We start from the raw sequence: 14,400 nt of genomic DNA, 5'->3' as shown, positions 1-14,400 counted from the left end.
GTTTCAGTATTTGCAGCTCTCGGGCTCTAGAGCAAAGGCTCAGTAGTTGTGGCTCGAGGGCTTAGTTGCTCTGTGGCATGTGGGATCTTCCCAGACCAGTGATCAAACCTATGTCTCCTGCATTGGCAGGCGGATTCTTTACCACTGAGTTTCCAGGAAGGCCCTGAGATGCGCTTCGAATGAAGGCTTTTCCACACTCATAGCATTTGGGGGTCCTTAACCAGCCCCCTACCAATACTGTTGTTCCTGTTGTTGCTCAGTCACTAAGTCCTGTCTGACTCACTTCATTTTAGTGGAACTAGTTGAAGAACTGCAGCACACCAGGCCTCCCTGTCCTTCACCATCTCCTGGAGTTTGCTGAGACATGACTCTATTTTGTTTCCACCGATTTTCTTAGTATTCAGCTCCTAAGGAGAATGTACAACGGTTGGGATCAGAAGGACTTGGATCCACAGAAGATATGTTAATAGCAGGAAATTGGCCGAGTCATTGGTATGCATGATAAGTAAGAAGACTGGAGTTAAGGACTGAGTTCTGGATTGGAGGGTATGGGAAGGGTTGGCTGACAGGCAAGAGGGCCAAAGGGTGAAGGCCTGAATGTCTGTAGTGTGAAAGGTCAGGCAGTCCTGGTGAGGTGGGACTTCTGTGGCCTCGGGCTCTTAGTTGCTGGTGGGAACATATGCTAGCAATATTTGTTAGGTAAGAACTGGATCCAATTCATGGGGCTGGCCTGCTGTCTGGCTGTGCCCTACAATGTATTATCTATTCCAATCATTTTAAATAGATTTTCTAAAAATCCCATTTGTTAAAAAATATAAAATGTCAGAGAATATTTAAAGGCTGAAGAAAAAGCATCCACAATCTAAGTATCCTAACATGGTCATTTAAATTTCTGTGCATTTCTACCAATCTGTTCACACATAAACCAGAACATACTCTAGTTGAGATCAGAGTATGTTCACCATTTTGTTATCTTTAGAAAAAAATTTTTTTAAATGTTGTAACATAGAGAGTTTGCCTTTTGATATAGTCTTTAATGATTTCTAAAGCTATATAATATTTTACTGAATGGATTTATCATAATTTAACATACCTTTATGTTATTCAATAATATCAAGTATATTTTATTCAAGTTTTCTTTTGGTCATCAAAAATAATGCTTTAAGAGACAAAAAAAGGTAGATTAATGGTTGCTAGGGGCTGGAGAGAGGGAGGATTTATTTTGGGGGTTAATGAAAATGTTTTCAAATTAGGTAGTGGTGATGCTCGTACAACTCTGTGAATATACAAAAGAAAAAAACCCGCTGAATTATACACTTTAAAAAGGTGACTTATACATCTATAAAGCTGTTTAAAAAATAATGTATCTTCTTAGGTATAGTTTTTCCTCCATTTTGCATTATTTCCTCCAGTTGAATTCTAAGGAGCAACATTATTGAGACGAGCCAGGCGAAAGTTTTTATTGCCCTGAATGCATGAAGCCAAACTCCTTTCCAGAGGTTTTACTTTCTTTTTTTCTTTATCAACTTAGTTTATCAACTGAGTTTATCACTTAATTCAGTTGTCTTTCCACTTTCTACTTGCCTACTTTCCGCAAACCACCTTGCTGGAGGTTGGAGCAGCCCTCTTGGTTGGCCCACTATGTGGCCTCATTTTGGAGGGTGCTGGTGCAGGAAAGTGGGCAATCAGGGGAAGAAGGAGATGTGGAGAAAATTCACAGACTTCCTGGGAAGGGTCATGGGTGTCTACCGCTGTGCGCTTCTGCATCCCCAGGTTTCTGTGGTTTTGTATTTCTGAACCTGGGTCGGCTTTGTGCTTATGGCCAACCCATGTGGAGTGTTTTGTACCTACTGCTGTCTGTACTTTTGCCCATGTGCTCTCTTTTGTACATACAAAATTAGGTGATTTAAAATATAATGGAATAAGGGGGAGTTACTATCATTATATCGTTTTGTAGGTGAGGTGGGAGCAAGATTTGAACCTGCCATCCCAGTCCAGAACCCTGGCTCTTGACTGCTATGTCATCCAACTCTATAAACACTTTCTTTTTTTGGGCTGCTTGATAATGATAATTTAACAAAACTTCTATGACTTTCCAAGGTCATTAACCTGGTCCTCCCTGGAGGAGTAGGTAGATGCTGTTTTCCCTGTTGTTTGGTGTCTTGGGAAAAGACTGATTTTTCAGATAGCAAAGGTGACAAACGAGAATATCAGGAGACAAATAAGGTTATCGAGCTATAAAGCAAGATTGGGAAATGAAGATTGCAGGCACTATCAGGATGCTTATCTTTTATGAGTTAATTAAGCCCGATTATAAAAACTAACACTGTAACTGAAGAGCTGTTAGAAGCTGATGTGCAGGTGACTTCTAACAAGGTGTTGATGGTAGAAACGACAAACTGTGGAAACAGATCCGCAGTGTCATTTGATCCTCAGTAACAATTGTGGGGGTAGATCTGATCATCATTTTCATGTTACAGAGGAGGAAACCAGCTCAGAGAAAGTCCATGATTTCTTTAGTTAGAATCACACTCAGAATCTTTTAGAAAAAAATAATTGTATTGATTTATTTATGGCTGAGCTGGGTCTCCATTGCTGTGAGGACTTTTCTCTAGTTGCGGCGAGCAGGGGCTTGTCTCTCATTGCGGAGCACAGGCTCTAGGGCACACAGGCTTCAGTAGTGGTGGCAGGTGGGCTTGGTAGTTTCGGCTCCTGGGCTCTAGAGCACAGGCTCAATAGTTTTGGCACAGGGGTTTAGTTGCTCTGCGGCACGTGGGGTTCCCCTGGATCAGGAATTGAACCCACAACTCCTGAGTGTCCTGCAATGGCAGGTGGATTCTGTACTACTGAGCTACCATGGAAGTCCCGGTTAAATGATATAACAGGAAGTAAATCAGAAACATTGATATTTGGGGGCGGTGGGAATGCTTTCAAAGAATCCTCAAATACGTCAGGATAAATATTACCCTCACCAGCTAATTGTCACGTAGCACGAAGCTCACTGGCGATGAACTGAGCGAACAGTGGGATTCAGTGCTGTTACCTGTTCAGCACCAAGCCGCAAAAGCAATACTGGAATTTGAGAAATTGAGTGTGGTGGTTGCCGAGTGACATAAGAAAGTGCTCTGTTGATTAGAAACGTCTACAGATAGTGGCAACAGTGTCCCGTGTAATATGTCCCCACGCACGAGAAAACAGGGACTGCTGCTGCTGCTAAGTCACCTCAGTCGTGTTCAATACACTCCTTGGACAGCAAGGAGATCAAACCAGTGAATCCTAAAGGAAATCAACCCTGAATATTCATTGGAAGGACTGATGCTGAAGCTAAAGCTCCAATACTTTGACCCCCTGATGAGAAGATCTGACTCACTGGAAAAGACCCTGATGCTGGGAAAGACTGAGAGCAGGAGGAGAAGGGGAAGACAGAGGATGAGATGGTTGGATGGCATCACCGACTCAATGGACATGAGTTTGAACAATCTCCAGGAGCTGGTGAAGGACTGGGAAGCCTGGCGTGCTGCAGTTCATGGGATCACAAAGAGTCGGACATGATTGAGCACCTGAACAACAGAGATTTGGTCAATCATGACTATGTAATGAAGTCTCCATAAAAACCCCATTTTCCGAGAGCTTCTACATTGTGTTTCCCTGATAGCTCAGTTGGTAAAGAATCTGCCTGCAATGCAGGACACCCCAGTTTGATGCCTGGGTCAGGAAGATCCTCTGAAGAAAGGATAGGCTACCCACTCCAGTTTTCTTGGGCTTCCCTTATGGCTCAGCTGGTAAAGAATCTGCCTGCAATGTGGGAGACCTAGGTTTGATCCCTGGGTTGGGAAGATCCCCTGGAGAAGGGAAAGGCTACCCACTCCAGTATTCTGGCCTGGAGAATTCCATGGACTTTATAAAAAGAGTCGGGCACAACTGAGGAACTTTCACTTCATTCTACATCGTTCACTTCACTCTACATCGGGAAGCTGGGAGGCTTCCAAATGCCTCTGGGCTGGTTCCCAAGCTCCGTGAGGACGAAAGCTTGTTCAGGACCTTGTCCTATGTATCTCTTCATCTAGCTTTTGTATCATATCCTTTAATATACTTTTATAATAGATTGGCAATCTAGTAAGTAAACAGGTTTTATTGAGTTCTGTGAGCTGTTCTAGCAAATTAATCAAACCCAAAGAGGGGGTCATGAGGTATATAACCCGTCTGTCAGAAGAACCAGTGACAACCTGGACTTGCAGCTAGAGTCTGAAGTGGAGGGTGGTCTTACATATGGAATGTGATGCTATTTCTGGGTAGTGTTAGAATTGAGTTGAATTCTTGGACACCTTGCTGGCATCTGAAAATTGCCATTTGGTGTAGAAAGCACACACACACACACACACACACACACACACACACACACAGGAATTTGGTTCAGAAACTGATTTTCAGCCCCAAACTAGAAATAACCAAAATGCCCTTCAATGGGTTAAACAAACTGGCACATCCATATCAAGGAACATGACTTGGCAGTAAAAAGAACAAACTACAAGCTACAGATACATACAACACCGTGGGTGGATCTCAGGGAGTTAGGCTAAATGAAAACAAGCCATTCTGATTCCATTCATTCAGCCCTTGTAAAATAAGAACTATATGAACAGATTAGTGGTTGCCAGGGGTTAGGGAAGTGGGGAGAAAAAGAGAGGTGGCTGTAGCTACGAAAAGCGCATTGAGGGATCCTTAAGTTTGGAAGCATTAAGTATCTAAACTAGACTGTGATTGTGGTCACATGCGTCTGCATGCATGCTAAGTCGCTTCAGTCGTATCCAACTCTGTGTGACCCCATGGGCTATAGCCTGCCAGGCTGTTCTTTCCATAGGATTCTCCAGGCAAGAATACTGGAGAGGGTTGCCATACCTTCTCCAGCACATGCGTGTACAGGTGATAAAATTATATGGAACTAAATACAGACACAGAAATGAGTGTATGCAAAACTGGTGGAATCTGAATGAGGCTGAAGGACTGTACTAATGCCAGTTTTCTGGTTGTTATTCAACCAGATATGCCAGATGTTGCCATTGGGGAAACTGGATAAAGGGTATATAGAATCTCTATATTATGCCTGACATTTGTGTTAAAAAGACATGGGCATTAAAAAAAAAAACAACTTTTTTTTAGTATTGGAGTATAGCCGATTAACAAACAATATTGTGATAGCCTCAGCTGAACAGGGATGGGACTCGGCCACACATGTACATGTATCCATTTTCCCCCAAACTCCCCTCCCAGACATAAGCATTTCTGGAAGCATATACAGAAAAGTGAGAAGTAGGAAAGGGATGACTTCTCTTTTCACAGTCATATCTTCTGGGTGTTTTTGATTTACCACATGCATGTGATACTTTGTTGTTTTTAATTACCACTTGTATTTTGGTTCTATAAACAAAGTATCCCTTTTAAGAACTTTACCTAAAAATGTAGCATTTTGGAAGCATAACACTATTTAGTAAGCTTGGAATTTGAATTACAACGCAAGGAAGTGCTTCAGTATTTAATTCTGAGCACTGACCTAATGGCAAATTTTGCATGACAACAGTTGATCAGATGAAGCAAGGAAGAAACTTAAGTATGAAACTGCTTCAATTAGAAGTGTCCCTTTATTGGGGGAAGAAAAAAAAATAGGCACATTTGGAGGCTTTTCCTTTTCTCCCTGTGATGGTTATCACTTACTGTGCTAACAGATGACCAACTCAATGGACATGAGTTTGAGGCAGCCGAGTGACAGTGAAAGGCAGGGAAGCCTGGCATGCTGTAGTCCATTGGGTGGCAAAGAGTCAGACACCATTTAGCTAGAGACTGAACAACAACAGATGCCAGAGAGCTGATCAAACATAATTTCTGGGTGTGCCTATGAGAGTGTTTCCGGAAGAGATTAGCTCGCTCAGTGTTGGCTCACATGATTATGGGAGCTGAGAAGCCCCATCCTCTGCCATCTGCAAACTGGAGGCTGAGGAAAGGTGGTGGGGTCAGTTCCAGTCTAAGTTCAAAGGCCTGAGAGTTCAAGTTCAATATCCTATTGATTCCTATTTTTATTCTTTGACAACCCTCACTAATACAATCAATTTTGGTTCTATTTGCCATAAATTCAGACATTGTAGTCTAGATCACATGTGAAAGGATTAGTCTAGAAATTGTCTCATTCCTTCAGAGAAGATTAAAATTTGCTATTGGATTAGAAAAATAGGATTCTAGAGCCTTTGAAGGAGGAGTGGCCAGGGCTGCAAAATCTGCCTCTAAAATGAGATTATCCCACATTACACTGAGATAAAATTTAGGATTAAATTAAGGAATTGATGCTTCCCAGGTGGCTCAGTGGGAAGAATCTGTCTACAATAAAGAAGCTACAATAGATGTGGGCTTGATCCCTGGATCAGGAAGATCCGCTGGAGGAGGATATGGCAATCCACTCCAGTATTTTTACCAGAGTAATCCCATGGACAGAGGAGCTTGGTGGGCTATATATAGTCCATGGGGTCGCAGAGTCAGACTCAACTGAGCATTCAGCATTAAGCAACTGATAAAAATTTAGAAAACAGTGAGAAGGGTACACAATTGTATACAAATGTGAATCTATAAATTCTTGAAGTTTTTTTTTTTTTTTTTTTTTTTTACCAGAATAAACAATTTTCAAAAAAAACTATACAAGTAAGGGGTCTTCCCTGGTGGTCTCAGTTCAGTTCAATTCAGTTGCTCAGTCGTGTCTGACTCTCTCCGACCTCATGGACTGCAGCACACCAGGCCTCCATGTCTATCACCAACTCCCAGAGTTTACTCAAACTCAAGTCCATTGAGTCGGTGATGTCATCCAACCATCTCATCCTCTGTCATCCCCTTCTCCTCCTGCCTTCAATCTTTCCCAGCATCAGGGTCTTTTCCAATGAGTCAGTTCTTCGCACCAGGTGGCCAAAGTACTGGAGTTTCAGCTTCAGTATCAGTCCTTCCAATGAATATTCAGGACTGATTTCCTTTAGGATGGACTGGTTGGATTTCCTTGCAGTCCAAGGGATTCTCAAGAGTCTTCTCCAATATCACAGTTCAAAAGCATCAATTCTTTGGCGCTCAGCTTTCTTTATAGTCCAACTCTCATATCCATACATGACTACTGGAAGAACCATAGACTTGACTAGATGGACCTTTGTTGGCAAAGTAATGTCTCTGCTTTTTAATATGCTGTCTAGGTTGGTCATAACTTGTCTTCCAAGGAGTAAGCGTCTTTTAATTTCATGGCTGCAGTCACCATCCCAGGTGGTTTAATGGTTAGGAATCCACATGCCAATACAAGGGACACAAGTTCAATCCCTGGTCGGGGAAGATCACAAATGCTGTGGAGCAACTAAGCCGGTGTGCCACAACTGCTAGCCAGAGCTCTAGAGCCTGTGAGCCTCAGCTACTGAATCCCACGCATCTAGAGCCCATGCTCTGCAATAAGAGAAGCCGTGGCGATGAGAAGCCTGCACATCCCTGCAAAGAGTGGCCCCCTATTGTAGCAACGAAGGCCCAGCTCAGGCAAAAAATGAATAAATAAATAAATCTTCTAAAAATGTATACAAATAAAATGGAAACATTTTGATATATTTTATTCCAGATTAACAGTGCAGATTTATTCCAGATTAATGTCCTCTGTAATATATCTTTATGGAAGATATAATTGAGACCATACTATGCAGTTTCATCATTTTTCAAATCAATATTACATCCTAAGAATTTCCAAAGTTCCTGGAAGTTGCCAAAAATTGCTCACAAATATAATTTTTGATGGCTATGAAACACTACATCCTGGATGTACCATAATTTATTCAAAAATCCTCCTGTTGGACATTTATTTGATACAACAGGCAGTGGTGAGACAGGCATCTTTATTCAGAAAGCTTTGTCTCTATTCACCCTCAACATGTTTATGAGAACTTCAATATAGTTGAATATATTTAACTGCAATATATGGAAAGTTCCATTAAAATTTTTTTAAAATTTTGACTCTTTGGCCATGCCATTCAGCATGTTGCATTTTAGTTCCCCAACCAGGGATTGACCCTGTGTCCCCTGCATTAGAAGTGCAGAGTCTTAGCCACTGAACTTCCAGGGAAGTCCCTCTATTTTGTTTTACTTTGCCCTTATGGTTCTCATGTTTTTATTTTGCATTAGTTGCACATTGTCACAGATCTCCTTTGGAGAAACAGAGAGCTTATTTGGGGATATACTTGTGAAATTACTTTACAGGTATACATGGTCAGGATGAGCTGAAGTCCGGAGTGTACTGGATTAATGGAAAAAAGGGGGAGAGGAGGAAGACTGAAAGTGATGGGAGAAAAGAGGGGGACATGGGATAGAAGATGAGAAATATGACCTGAGAAAACAGCAAAGAGAAGAGGCATCTAACCCTGAAAGCCCTCTGAGCCATTGAAGTCCATTAAAGAAGTCCAGACCCTATTGAAACATAAGCCATCTAATGATCACACAGTGTGCACAGAAAAAGCAGGGGCTTCAATAAATGGGGGGAGTGAGAAAGCTAGAGGTTTGTCAGGGAGGGAACAGGGTTCACAGTGGGCCAGGGAGAGCAGCCTGGCCTTTCCTTGGGATCTGCTTTGTGGGTGAGGGGAAGGAACCCCGAGGGGATGAGCAACTTCTTCAGGCCCCAGCAGCTCTGGCCAGTCTCCCACCATGGCCTCTCGCAGCCCCTGCTGGTCAGAGTAGCCAGACCCCATTTAAACATCTGGATGCAAGCTCAGCCACGCTGGGGTTCTTGCCGGCCTCCACTTCCCCTGGGCTTCCGGCCCCAGCCCCTGTCTCAGGCACCACGGCTGGTCAGAAGACAGTGTCCCACCGGTTAGCTGCAGAATCCATCCGGCTTAGCTTTCTTTCCCTGACAGACTTAAGAAGCTTCTGTAGAAGAGAGAGAGGGACTATTTCCTGCTCCCTCCACGTAGGCGCCCCCAAAGTGGGGCAGAGGGCTGGGGGCACACAGGAGCTGTTCTTCTCAAACACCCAGAGTGGCCAGGATGCGGCTATAGGAACAAGAACACATGGACACCAGGGAGGACACAGACCCAGAAATAATGATGCCTAATGGCATTAGGTTTATTCTGTGGAGCGCAGAGTCAGAGGCTCTCAGAGGCACTTGTGAGACTAACGGCAGATGGTGTATTGACCTTCCCGCCCCCCAGCACACCCCAGGGCCAGACAAGAACCTCTATCAGATAGGAAACCAGAGTCCCAGGCCCCATGGTGGAGGAGGGGTAAGCAGATGATCCGCTTTTTTATACCAGTCGTCTTGCTTCCTCTGGGCTTCCTTAAAGTCTGGCGTTTACAGCTGGAGGCACAGGGCCCATCCACTTTTCTCCTGGATGGAAGAGATCGCCAGTCAGAGTCTGGCCTCAAAAGCTCCCAGGGGTTCTCTCCAGAAAGAGCTCCTGGGTGCTGGGTACAGAAGGCTTCCTTCCTTCCTGCAGAAGAAGGTGGCCCCTCCCCACTCCACCTCAAGCACACCTACCTCTGTATGAGGTTCCATTATTAGAAGTGACTAGAACATTTTTTTCTTTTTTTTAGTTCTTGAATCCATCCTTCTGGGCAACTGATATAATGCAGGGATGGGGTCAAGGGCAGGTCAGCATGAACCTGTAACTTACCCAGCAGGTATGCCAGCAACTCCATCCGGTCGGAGCCAAAGAGCATGTGGGTTTCATCATCCAGGTGGGTCACAGTGATGGGTAGCCCAAAAGCCTGGAGAAGTTACAGGGCAGGAAGGAGGGTGATGGAGCAGGTGGTTACAGGGCTGCCATTGAAGGCTGCAAGTCAATCCTGGTCAGAGGTCACAGACACAAAGTAGCCAGAGGTATCTGATGAGAGGTTCCAGGGTTCTAAGGAGAGATTTCTGTCTCCTCTCTCACCATCTAGCTCTCTCCCTCCTTTCCTTGGGCCCAGGGAAAGGAAGGAAGACGATGAGGGTTATCTTGGAGATCTAGGAGGACTCACAGTTGGGGAGTAACTTTTGCTCAGGAGCTTAGGGACGCAGTCAAGATTCTCTGTCTCGGCACAGGGGTGGGGACAGAATTGCTCACCCCATATTTGCAGGCTGTGTCAGTGGTCTCCTTGAGCTTGTTCTTCACTTGTGGTGTTGAGACCCTTTCTAGAAGTTCCTGGGCTTGTCCCATGGACATGCCAGCCTTCTCTGCAGCCTGAAGGGATGTGGTAGAGAAGACAAGTGTGTCTGCTTTAGTGCAGGTGGGAATCTCAGGAGAAACTCTGGTCATTTTATTTTCTGTCCCCACATTATCCTGGCAGCACTTTTACCTACCCACGAGTGAAGGTCTAATCTTTGCCAACAGGGGCTATGTTTTTTGCCTTCAAAATCATGAGATTGGTAGAAAGAGTGGGTGGCAAGGGGCATAATTGTAGAAATTTAACATGAGAGGGCATCTTGAGAGGTCAGCTTCCCAACCACTTCATTAACAGTTTAGGAAAGACTTCCCTGGTGGTCCAGTGGTTGAGACTCTGTGCTCCCAATGCAGGGGGCCTGGGTTCAATCTCTGGTCAGGGAACCAGAACCCATATGATGCAATTAAGAGTTCACAAGTCACAACTAAGACCTGGTGTAGCCAAATAAATATTTAAACAGCCAAAACAAAACAGATAAGGAGCTTCCAGTCTAGAAATGGTACATGTTTTGGTCAGTGTTGAAGAGCTTGTTAGTAGCAGAGCTAATGCTGGAATCCAAGTCCCCTGACTTGGATTAAGCTGGGGGCTCGTGCCTTCCTACTTCTCAGAATTCCCGAATCTAAGGGCTGGACTCTAATTCTCATAGAATTTCCTGAGGAGTCTGGACAGGGCACATGGCTGCAGCCACCAGTGTCTGTCTTCAAGAGAATGTTAAAGGTTTCAGTTTGGGGTTTTTTGGGATCAGTGATTCTCAACTGGCTGCATTAATTAGAATATGCTGGGGGAGCTTTTGAAAATCTCAGTTTGGATGTCATCCTTGAGAACAAATCACATGGGAATTTCTGGGTGGTGGTGTCCAGGTGTTGCAAGTGATTTTAATACACAACTGGGGTTGACAGGTATTGCAGCCTGACCCCCTTGACCTGGAGTGGGAAATACAAAGTCAGGCCTGACTTCTTGTCTTTGACCCGGTTACATCAGAGAAGCGTATTCTGGCTAAGTGCTCAACAACAGGGAACTGGTTACGTGAACAGAAGTACACCCACTGAGTGGAATGCTATGTGGAACCTAACAATTATTCTCTCCAACAGTTTTAAATGACAAGGGAAATGATTATTTAGTATTAAGTGAAAAAAGCAAGCCAATGCATAGACTTTGCAGGAATAAAAACACAGGAGGATATACTAGGCAAGCTTTACACATTTAATGTTTTTTGTGACTTGTCATTTTATATATTACATTTGAATATGCCTAGTTATCTTTTGTAAACTTAAAGTGAAAGTCACTCAGTCATGTCTGACACTTTGCGACCCCATGGACTATACAGTCCATGGAATTCTCTAGGCCAGAATACTGGAGTGGGTAGCCTTTCCCTTCTCCAGGGGATCTTCCCAACCCAGGGATCGAACCCAGGTCTCCCACATCGCAGGCGATTTCTTTACCAGCTGAGTCACAAGGGAAACCCTTGTGGCTTAAAGGGAAAAAATGTGGTGTTGAATTTCCTGATTTAATCCTGAAGAAAAACTTTTCTATATCTAAATATGGCTGGCACACATTTTGACATTTGGAGCTATTTCCACTTTTCTCACTCGGACTTCCTAAATACTTCTGGCTTGAGTCAGTTATCTCTCTCTGTCTTTTCAAAGTCTGCTTTTTATCTCTTGGATGTGACGGTGAGGTTTGTGTTGCAGTTTTTAGGGCCAAGACTTGCCAGTCCTTCAAGTCTCCCCATCTGCAGGCCCCCCCATGTACCACCTCTCTCCCACTGACTTCTTTCATCAAAATCATGTTTCCTTTTTAACCCATGATACATTCTTTCAAGAGTCTTCTTAGTTCCAACCATTTAGTAATTTGGCCTCAAACATCCTTTCTCCCCCAGTAATTATGACCACTTCCACCCAATAATAAATGATGTCCTCTCTACTCCCAGAGGTCAGCTGTCCTCAGATTCCCCAGGAGAGGAGTGGGAACACTCACGGCCAGGATGCTCGGGGGCTCCGTGATGTCTTCGTCCTGAAAAGAGGAGGACAGTCAATACGAGGGGTGGGGGGGGGGGGGAGGTGGCACAGTGAGGGGTGAGATGGAGGCCAGTGAACCAGGTCAGTGAACAAGGAGGAGGTCTGGACTTGGACTCGAGGCCTAGGGGAGGGTCACAAGTCATCCAGGGTCTCCCGAAAGTGGGTGCCCGGGACCCAGCCCTCACCCGTGACCAGACACGCATCCACAGTTCTCTGGACACTTTCTCCAGCATCTCCGGGTGCTCCATCTTCACCGCAGTGAGGAAGCGCATGGCTGTCAAACTTCCTGTGGGGCAGAGGCACTCAGAGGGGGGCTCCTCTAGCTTGTCTCCCATGAAGACCAGGTTTTTCCTCCTTCTCATCTCCCCCCAGCCGCCCCCCCCTCCAGTGCTCCATTGCCCTCAGCCTCCCATTCGCGTTTCTGATCACTAATCCATCCTGCTTTCCCTCTGCTTCTAGCTCCACAACTTTCTGTGTTACCAGCTGTGATGCTGAGCTTTCCCAAAACTTCCTTCACTTAATGGAATCACAGGAACCCCTCCTTTCTGGCCCTGCAATCTCCAAATCCACCGCTGAAACCTTATCCTCCATCCATATCCCACTCTCTTCACCTTTCTTAAGGATCACAGAGAAGAAATCCTTGGGGAAGTGGAGGGGAACCTGGAGATGCTGGCTCAAGAGCCTAATGTCACTTCTCAAGTACAGGGCTTTGCGGGGAAGCATAGCTGGCGGCTGGTTTCCTGCAAGTGGAAAGTTGGACTTTCTGATGAGAGATCACTTGAGGATCCCAGGCGGGGGATGCACCTACCTGGGTTTCAGGCAGTGGGCATATTGGCTGCTGCCGCCAATAAGGGGACCCAGTGGAGGGGCTGCTCCCCTGGTTGTTTGAAATTAGTCTTCCCTCAAATCCCCGCCAAAAACGCCACTGCCTTCGTACCGCTGTCTCTCATGATTCCTGCAATTAACGTGGGCTGCAGCTGCAGGCTGACGTTCCAGATATTCTTATATCTGCACAGCACCTGCAGGAGGAGCGGGGAGGGAGAGTGAAGACGGCTGAGGGAGAGAAGGGTGTTTCATGGCACTGACCAGCCAGTCTATGGGTGCGGAGAAGGGGTTAGAAGGACACCCTAAATTTGGCTTGAAAGGGCAAAACTTTCCCAATTTCCTAGTTATCGATTCCAGGATCTCTGCTCCTGTGGACAGTTTTTATCTGTTCTGCACCCCACTCCCCCAAACTGACATCGGAGGGCTTATATTCTGGATTCTTTGGAGTTGATTATCTTCCAAGTCAATGTGGGAAACCCCGGCCTTAAGACATAAAGGTTCGACCTGGAGCCAGCGATCATATCCCGTTTATCAACAACGTGACCTTCAGTCCTGGCTCTCTACCCTCTTGCTCTAAACCGCGTAGGGGACTGCCAGGAAATTCACGAGACCGAGGTCCCCGCGCTCTTTGCTGATCCCTCCGTCTGCCTCCGTCTCCCCAAGCCCCGGGCGAAGCTGCTCCCCCGGCGTCACCTCGAAGGCCAGCCAGGAGTAGGGGGACAGGACATCGTAGAACAGCTCGAGCGTTCGCGGCCCGGGCCCCATGCTGCAGACGCGGGATCGCGAAGCAGGTTCGGCCCCCGGAAGCCCGCGGCGCAAGCGTGCTTCCTTCGGAGCGCGGCGGCCCCGCCCCCGCTCCCCGCCTCCCCGGAGGACCGCCCCCTACCCGCCCCGGCCGCGCCTCCTCCCGGGGGAACCCGCCCCAGGGACAGAGTCCAGTGGCCGGTTGGTGTGTGCGGGGCTTCTCCGAGGTCACCCGCGGGGGCCGCGGGTGAGGGGGTCTCCTGGGGAATTCGCAGGTGTGCTCACCCGCTCTGCTCGGGGGGATGGGGGGCGTCACTACCCTACCCTGGGAGGAGTGTGGGGCAAAGGGGCGAGGTTTGAGATCTGGCCTCTACAGTTAGCAGTGCACCTCTGGCAATCCTGTTGACCTCTCCGAACCAGAGAAGGCTTGTTACTGACCGGAGTTCTTGGCCTCCTTCGAACTGCTGCGTGGGGTCGTGTCGGATTCTTTGTGACCCCATGGACTGTAGCCAACCAGCCTTCTCTGTCCGAGGGATTTCCCAGGCAAGAATACTGAAGTGGGTTGCCATTTCCTACTCCAGGGGATCTTCCCTGCTCAGGGATGGAGCCGACTCTTTGG

The 14,400-nt window shown here is 46.2% G+C and overlaps 1 protein-coding gene across 2 annotated transcripts; it reads right to left on the bottom strand.

Moving 5' to 3' along the window:
* Positions 1–9,093: 9,093 nt before the first annotated feature.
* Positions 9,094–13,872, bottom strand: GSTK1 (glutathione S-transferase kappa 1). 2 transcript variants are annotated; one of them, XM_061165967.1, is made up of 8 exons: positions 13,731–13,872; positions 13,150–13,231; positions 12,824–12,952; positions 12,398–12,498; positions 12,172–12,207; positions 10,098–10,214; positions 9,666–9,759; positions 9,094–9,379 (listed from the first exon to the last, which is right to left on the bottom strand). In XM_061165967.1, the coding sequence occupies exons 1-8, from the start codon at positions 13,800–13,802 to the stop codon at positions 9,330–9,332; spliced, it is 681 nt and encodes a 226-aa protein (XP_061021950.1). In that variant the 5' UTR covers positions 13,803–13,872; the 3' UTR covers positions 9,094–9,329. The 2 variants fall into 2 exon arrangements, with proteins under 2 accessions (XP_061021950.1, XP_061021952.1); XM_061165969.1 differs by lacking the exon at positions 12,824–12,952.
* Between the last annotated feature and the right edge of the window lie 528 nt (positions 13,873–14,400).

The sequence above is a fragment of the Dama dama genome, chromosome 18, assembly GCF_033118175.1.
Source record: "Dama dama isolate Ldn47 chromosome 18, ASM3311817v1, whole genome shotgun sequence".
In the NCBI taxonomy this organism is placed as follows: domain Eukaryota; kingdom Metazoa; phylum Chordata; class Mammalia; order Artiodactyla; family Cervidae; genus Dama; species Dama dama.
This window is presented reverse-complemented; position numbering and strand designations above follow the sequence as displayed.